We start from the raw sequence: 7,685 nt of genomic DNA on the forward strand, positions 1-7,685 counted from the left end.
TCTCTTGAGAGAAAGGTCAAGTCAGGCGAGTGAAGCTCAGCGGCAGGATTTACCCCACAGCCCGTCGAGCATCAGTACCCCAGTGGCTGAAAGTGATTCAAGCACAACATTAGAGAACCTGGAACCAAGCCACGTGCAACCTGCTTTGGAGAAGAACATTCAAGGCCACAGACCTCATGTGAAGTGGCCAAAATCCAGCAGCAAGAAAGAGTGGGCAACAATCGATGCAGACCTGATCGAGATCCTCGACGGAGTTAAAGGAACAGTGGAGAAGAAGCTGGAGAAAATCGGCGATCTGATCTACTCTTATGGAGCAGAAAGGTTTGGAACGAAAGACACGGGAAGGAAGAACAAGACACCAACATCCCCTCCCGAGTCTAGAAGGCAAAAAGAAATCCAGCGTCTAGTCAAAGAGAGAAGAGTCTTGAGGAAGCGATGGAAGAGAGCCTCATTGGAGGAAAGATCGGGCATTGACCTCCTACATGCAGACCTGAAGGGACGCCTGGGAACACTGCGGAGAGCTGAAAACCTCAGGACTCGACGCAAGAGGAAGGAAAGGGCGAGAACATCTTTCTACAAGGATCCCTTCAGATTTGTCAAAGGACTCTTCACAAAGGAAAAGAGCGGGTTACTTAAGGTGCCAAAGAGGGAATTTGACGATCACCTGAAAGCGACGCACACAGACAGCCAAAGACTGGAACAGAGGGAAATACCACCAGACATGCCACCACTTCCTCAACCAAAACATCAGCTGGACGACAGTCCCCCAAGATGGAGTGAGGTCGAGGAAGCAGTGAGGAAGGCACGGGCAGCCTCAGCTCCAGGACCAAACGGAGTTCCATACCGGCTGTATAAAAACTCCCCCAACGTCTTACGCTTTCTGTGGAAGCAAATGAAGGTGACATGGACTAAGCAAAACATCCCAAAAGCCTGGCGAAGAGCAGGGGGAGTGGTGATACCCAAGGAGAAGGAAGCCTCAAACATCGATCAATTTCGGCAGATCAATCTGCTGAATGTTGAAGGGAAGGTCTTCTTTAGCATTGTTGCCAAAAGGATGACAACGTATCTCAAGCAAAACAACTTGATTGATACGTCTGTGCAGAAAGCTGGCATACCTGGTTTCTCAGGATGCTTGGAGCATACAAGCATGATATGGCACCAAATCCAATCTGCCAAACGCGAAGGAAGAGACCTGCACGTCGTATTCCTCGACCTAGCCAACGCTTTCGGATCGGTCCCCCATTCTCTCATTTGGACAGCCTTCAGTTTCTTCCACATCCCCGATACCATCATCAATCTGGTCAGAAACTACTTCAAAGATCTGCAATTCTGTATCAAAACGCCAGAATACACAACATCCTGGCAATCTTTAGAAGTGGGAGTAATGGCTGGATGTACCATTTCTCCACTAGCCTTCACCATGGCAATGGAAGTGATCATCCGGGCTTCTAAGTGGGTGGTGGGAGGAGAACGTCTGCCCTGTGGACAGCGGCTGCCTCCCATTCGTGCCTACATGGATGACATGACCACTTTGACCCCAACCATCGCATGCACCAAAAATCTGCTGGGAAAGCTGCATTCAAACATCTCATGGGCACGCATGAAGTTCAAACCCAGCAAATCCAGGAGCATATCCATCGTCAAAGGAAAACTCGTCGACCAAAGGTTCCATATCGAGGACACACCCATCCCGTTGGTGTCAGAGCTGCCAGTCAAGAGCTTGGGGCGATGGTACAACACGAGCCTCAAAGACTCAGACCAGAGTGATCAACTGAGGGAAGAAGCCATCAAAGGCCTTGTCAGTATTGACAAGACCTTGCTCCCTGGCAAGTTGAAACTTTGGTGCCTGCAGTTTGGGTTGCTCCCCCCGTCTGATGTGGCCCCTAACAGTCTACGAGATCCCTATGACCAAAGTCGAGAAGCTGGAGAGGACAGTCAGTTCATACATCAAGAAGTGGCTTGGCCTCCCGCGGTGCCTCAGCAACATCGGCTTGTATGGACACGGTGCCCTAGAACTGCCCGTCTCTAGCCTCATAGAGGAGTTTAAATGCACCAAAGTGAGGCTGAACATGACCCTGACTGATTCTCAAGATGATGTGATCCGAGCGGCTGCTCCCAGACTGGTAACAGGAAGGAAATGGATCCCATCTGAGGCCGTACAGCAAGCTAAATCTGCTCTCAGGCATGGAGACATTGTAGGACAGGTACAGCATGGAAGAGGTGGGTTTGGACTTGCAACGAGTCGACCCACATGGCACAAGGCAACATCTACCCAGAGGAGAAAGCTGGTGGTTGGCCAGGTGCGGCAACAAGAGGAGGCAGAGAGATGCGCAACGGCAGTCTCACAGTCCAAACAGGGCAGTGGACTAGCTGGGAAAACATCGAGCATCGGAAGCTCACATGGAAGGATCTTTGGGTAATGGAAGGAAGCCAAATTAGCTTCATCATCAGAGCCACCTATGATGTTCTTCCCACACCCAAGAACCTAAACCAGTGGCTGGGAGAAGATCCCTCCTGTGCACTTTGCCAAACTCCTGGAACACTGCGGCACATCCTCACTGGCTGCAAAACCAGTTTGTCCCAAGGTCGATACACCTGGAGACACAACCAGGTTCTACGACAACTGGCGATCACCCTGGAAGAAAGGAGAAGCACCACCAACGCCCTCCCTCCACCAATGCCCAGACACTCGAACACCACCACCTTTGTAAAAGCAGGACAACTCCCAATAAAACCATCTGCAAGAGTCGAAACAACCATCCTAGACTCTGCCCGAGACTGGAGGATGCTGGTTGATCTTGACAAGAAACTCGTCTTCCCGCCTGAGATCATAACAACTAACCTCAGACCAGACCTGGTCTTGTGGTCAACCTCCCAGAAGTCTGTGTTCATTGTTGAACTAACTGTACCATGGGAGGCTGCAGTTGGTGAAGCATATGAACGCAAACAACTGAAGTACGCTGACGTAGCAGCCGAGGCAGAACAGCGCGGCTGGCGTACGCAGGTGCTTCCGGTCGAGGTCGGATGTAGAGGGTTTGTTGCCACGTCCACAACCAAGCTTCTTAAGAGGATGGGAGTCCGAGGACAGTGTTCCGCAAAGCCGTCAAGTCACTGTCAGAAGCTGCAGAGCGAAGCAGCAACTGGCTTTGGATCAAGAGAAAGGACCCCAACTGGGCTGCAAAATGAATATGGAGGGGTAAAAGCGGAGGGGGGCACTCCTGGGACGCCAGGTGTCGCCGTTGAGCTCTCTGGAGGTGTCGTGGGCCTATCAATGAAACACCGGTGAAAGAGAGTGCCCACCTGATGACCTCAGTGAAGCTTTTACCCCAACCCCACTCGATGCCAAGTTCTGATTATCTATGGGATTGTACCATCTAGTCCTACAAGCTCAACTGATAATCTGGAGTAATCCAGTGACTGCTGTGAAAGTGCAGCTGACAACAAGGGAAAGACCATGTGACGGCTTGGAAAGACAGCTGACAGGAAGGAAAGACCCCAACGGGGCTGTCATGGACTAGCTATCCATGATGGCAGGCTCCGTCGCTTCATAAGTGCACAAAGGCCACCCTCATTGCTACGAAAAGTCCAAAGAGGAAAACACCCCTAGAGTTTGCGAGAGCGGGGGCGGAAGATAACTCATCGATTGACAACCCGGTAACTGACCCTGGAACGAACACGACGACGAACCAGATAATCGGCACAACACAAGCACCATCAGCTGAAGGACAGGAATGTCAAGTATGTTGCTGTGGCTGGTCCAAGGTAACATCCTTCAGAGGCCTAAGAATTCATCAAGGGCGGATGAAGTGTTTGGAGAAAGTGAGGCCGGGACCTCGCATTGACCAGTATCTCTTGAGAGAAAGGTCAAGTCAGGCGAGTGAAGCTCAGCGGCAGGATTTACCCCGCAGCCCGTCGAGCATCAGTACCCCAGTGGCTGAAAGTGATTCAAGCACAACATTAGAGAACCTGGAACCAAGCCACGTGCAACCTGCTTTGGAGAAGAACATTCAAGGCCACAGACCTCATGTGAAGTGGCCAAAATCCAGCAGCAAGAAAGAGTGGGCAACAATCGATGCAGACCTGATCGAGATCCTCGACGGAGTTAAAGGAACAGTGGAGAAGAAGCTGGAGAAAATCGGCGATCTGATCTACTCTTATGGAGCAGAAAGGTTTGGAACGAAAGACACGGGAAGGAAGAACAAGACACCAACATCCCCTCCCGAGTCTAGAAGGCAAAAAGAAATCCAGCGTCTAGTCAAAGAGAGAAGAGTCTTGAGGAAGCGATGGAAGAGAGCCTCATTGGAGGAAAGATCGGGCATTGACCTCCTACATGCAGACCTGAAGGGACGCCTGGGAACACTGCGGAGAGCTGAAAACCTCAGGACTCGACGCAAGAGGAAGGAAAGAGCGAGAACATCTTTCTACAAGGATCCCTTCAGATTTGTCAAAGGACTCTTCACAAAGGAAAAGAGCGGGTTACTTAAGGTGCCAAAGAGGGAATTTGACGATCACCTGAAAGCGACGCACACAGACAGCCAAAGACTGGAACAGAGGGAAATACCACCAGACATGCCACCACTTCCTCAACCAAAACATCAGCTGGACGACAGTCCCCCAAGATGGAGTGAGGTCGAGGAAGCAGTGAGGAAGGCACGGGCAGCCTCAGCTCCAGGACCAAACGGAGTTCCATACCGGCTGTATAAAAACTCCCCCAACGTCTTACGCTTTCTGTGGAAGCAAATGAAGGTGACATGGACTAAGCAAAACATCCCAAAAGCCTGGCGAAGAGCAGGGGGAGTGGTGATACCCAAGGAGAAGGAAGCCTCAAACATCGATCAATTTCGGCAGATCAATCTGCTGAATGTTGAAGGGAAGGTCTTCTTTAGCATTGTTGCCAAAAGGATGACAACGTATCTCAAGCAAAACAACTTGATTGATACGTCTGTGCAGAAAGCTGGCATACCTGGTTTCTCAGGATGCTTGGAGCATACAAGCATGATATGGCACCAAATCCAATCTGCCAAACGCGAAGGAAGAGACCTGCACGTCGTATTCCTCGACCTAGCCAACGCTTTCGGATCGGTCCCCCATTCTCTCATTTGGACAGCCTTCAGTTTCTTCCACATCCCCGATACCATCATCAATCTGGTCAGAAACTACTTCAAAGATCTGCAATTCTGTATCAAAACGCCAGAATACACAACATCCTGGCAATCTTTAGAAGTGGGAGTAATGGCTGGATGTACCATTTCTCCACTAGCCTTCACCATGGCAATGGAAGTGATCATCCGGGCTTCTAAGTGGGTGGTGGGAGGAGAACGTCTGCCCTGTGGACAGCGGCTGCCTCCCATTCGTGCCTACATGGATGACATGACCACTTTGACCCCAACCATCGCATGCACCAAAAATCTGCTGGGAAAGCTGCATTCAAACATCTCATGGGCACGCATGAAGTTCAAACCCAGCAAATCCAGGAGCATATCCATCGTCAAAGGAAAACTCGTCGACCAAAGGTTCCATATCGAGGACACACCCATCCCGTTGGTGTCAGAGCTGCCAGTCAAGAGCTTGGGGCGATGGTACAACACGAGCCTCAAAGACTCAGACCAGAGTGATCAACTGAGGGAAGAAGCCATCAAAGGCCTTGTCAGTATTGACAAGACCTTGCTCCCTGGCAAGTTGAAACTTTGGTGCCTGCAGTTTGGGTTGCTCCCCCGTCTGATGTGGCCCCTAACAGTCTACGAGATCCCTATGACCAAAGTCGAGAAGCTGGAGAGGACAGTCAGTTCATACATCAAGAAGTGGCTTGGCCTCCCGCGGTGCCTCAGCAACATCGGCTTGTATGGACACGGTGCCCTAGAACTGCCCGTCTCTAGCCTCATAGAGGAGTTTAAATGCACCAAAGTGAGGCTGAACATGACCCTGACTGATTCTCAAGATGATGTGATCCGAGCGGCTGCTCCCAGACTGGTAACAGGAAGGAAATGGATCCCATCTGAGGCCGTACAGCAAGCTAAATCTGCTCTCAGGCATGGAGACATTGTAGGACAGGTACAGCATGGAAGAGGTGGGTTTGGACTTGCAACGAGTCGACCCACATGGCACAAGGCAACATCTACCCAGAGGAGAAAGCTGGTGGTTGGCCAGGTGCGGCAACAAGAGGAGGCAGAGAGATGCGCAACGGCAGTCTCACAGTCCAAACAGGGGCAGTGGACTAGCTGGGAAAACATCGAGCATCGGAAGCTCACATGGAAGGATCTTTGGGTAATGGAAGGAAGCCAAATTAGCTTCATCATCAGAGCCACCTATGATGTTCTTCCCACACCCAAGAACCTAAACCAGTGGCTGGGAGAAGATCCCTCCTGTGCACTTTGCCAAACTCCTGGAACACTGCGGCACATCCTCACTGGCTGCAAAACCAGTTTGTCCCAAGGTCGATACACCTGGAGACACAACCAGGTTCTACGACAACTGGCGATCACCCTGGAAGAAAGGAGAAGCACCACCAACGCCCTCCCTCCACCAATGCCCAGACACTCGAACACCACCACCTTTGTAAAAGCAGGACAACTCCCAATAAAACCATCTGCAAGAGTCGAAACAACCATCCTAGACTCTGCCCGAGACTGGAGGATGCTGGTTGATCTTGACAAGAAACTCGTCTTCCCGCCTGAGATCATAACAACTAACCTCAGACCAGACCTGGTCTTGTGGTCAACCTCCCAGAAGTCTGTGTTCATTGTTGAACTAACTGTACCATGGGAGGCTGCAGTTGGTGAAGCATATGAACGCAAACAACTGAAGTACGCTGACGTAGCAGCCGAGGCAGAACAGCGCGGCTGGCGTACGCAGGTGCTTCCGGTCGAGGTCGGATGTAGAGGGTTTGTTGCCACGTCCACAACCAAGCTTCTTAAGAGGATGGGAGTCCGAGGACAGGTGTTCCGCAAAGCCGTCAAGTCACTGTCAGAAGCTGCAGAGCGAAGCAGCAACTGGCTTTGGATCAAGAGAAAGGACCCCAACTGGGCTGCAAAATGAATATGGAGGGGTAAAAGCGGAGGGGGGCACTCCTGGGACGCCAGGTGTCGCCGTTGAGCTCTCTGGAGGTGTCGTGGGCCTATCAATGAAACACCGGTGAAAGAGAGTGCCCACCTGATGACCTCAGTGAAGCTTTTACCCCAACCCCACTCGATGCCAAGTTCTGATTATCTATGGGATTGTACCATCTAGTCCTACAAGCTCAACAAATGTTGGTTATCCTGGATGAATTTATCCTCAAGTCGGTTGCACAAAAGCAGGATAGCTTTATCCTGGACAAGTAACCATGGTGATATATCCTCCGCAGCTATCCTGCTCCAGACCAGGCTAAGAATCAGGATCAAGATCAATCCTGTGTTGGATCTGTTGTCAACAATGTAAGAGATTAATGTGTTTTAAAGCATTTCCATGGTCTTTGTACACATGTTAGATCATTTAAATGCATCCAAATTTTATAAATATAGTCGTTTCATTTGCCGGTTGACTTTTAGTTTTAGTAGTATTTATTTACACAGATTATATATAAAGACAAAAGCTCATATCAGTAGACAAAATATTTCAGCAAAACAAAACAAAACAAAACATAAAAAGGATGGATAGCTGGTGGTGATGCCCCCTCTCCCCTTCACTCCCCCACCCCATAGGCCTCT

The 7,685-nt window shown here is 50.4% G+C and overlaps 2 protein-coding genes across 2 annotated transcripts; both read left to right on the forward strand.

The window, feature by feature from the left end:
• The first annotated feature begins 2,251 nt into the window (after positions 1–2,251).
• On the forward strand, positions 2,252–3,286 carry LOC125005378. The gene has a single exon (XM_047580701.1). The coding sequence runs from the start codon at positions 2,252–2,254 to the stop codon at positions 3,284–3,286; it is 1,035 nt and encodes a 344-aa protein (XP_047436657.1).
• A 515-nt stretch (positions 3,287–3,801) lies between these two features.
• LOC125005379 lies at positions 3,802–7,035 on the forward strand. The gene has a single exon (XM_047580703.1). The coding sequence runs from the start codon at positions 3,802–3,804 to the stop codon at positions 7,033–7,035; it is 3,234 nt and encodes a 1,077-aa protein (XP_047436659.1).
• Positions 7,036–7,685: the final 650 nt, after the last annotated feature.

This window comes from Mugil cephalus, chromosome 3, assembly GCF_022458985.1.
Source record: "Mugil cephalus isolate CIBA_MC_2020 chromosome 3, CIBA_Mcephalus_1.1, whole genome shotgun sequence".
Taxonomy (NCBI): Eukaryota; Metazoa; Chordata; class Actinopteri; order Mugiliformes; family Mugilidae; genus Mugil; species Mugil cephalus.

Excerpts from the sequence above, each read along its gene's own strand:
- LOC125005379 (XM_047580703.1), top strand. The coding sequence starts at position 3,802 with ATGAAGTGTTTGGAGAAAGTGAGGCCGGGACCTCGCATTGACCAGTAT.
- LOC125005378 (XM_047580701.1), top strand. The coding sequence starts at position 2,252 with ATGGCACAAGGCAACATCTACCCAGAGGAGAAAGCTGGTGGTTGGCCA.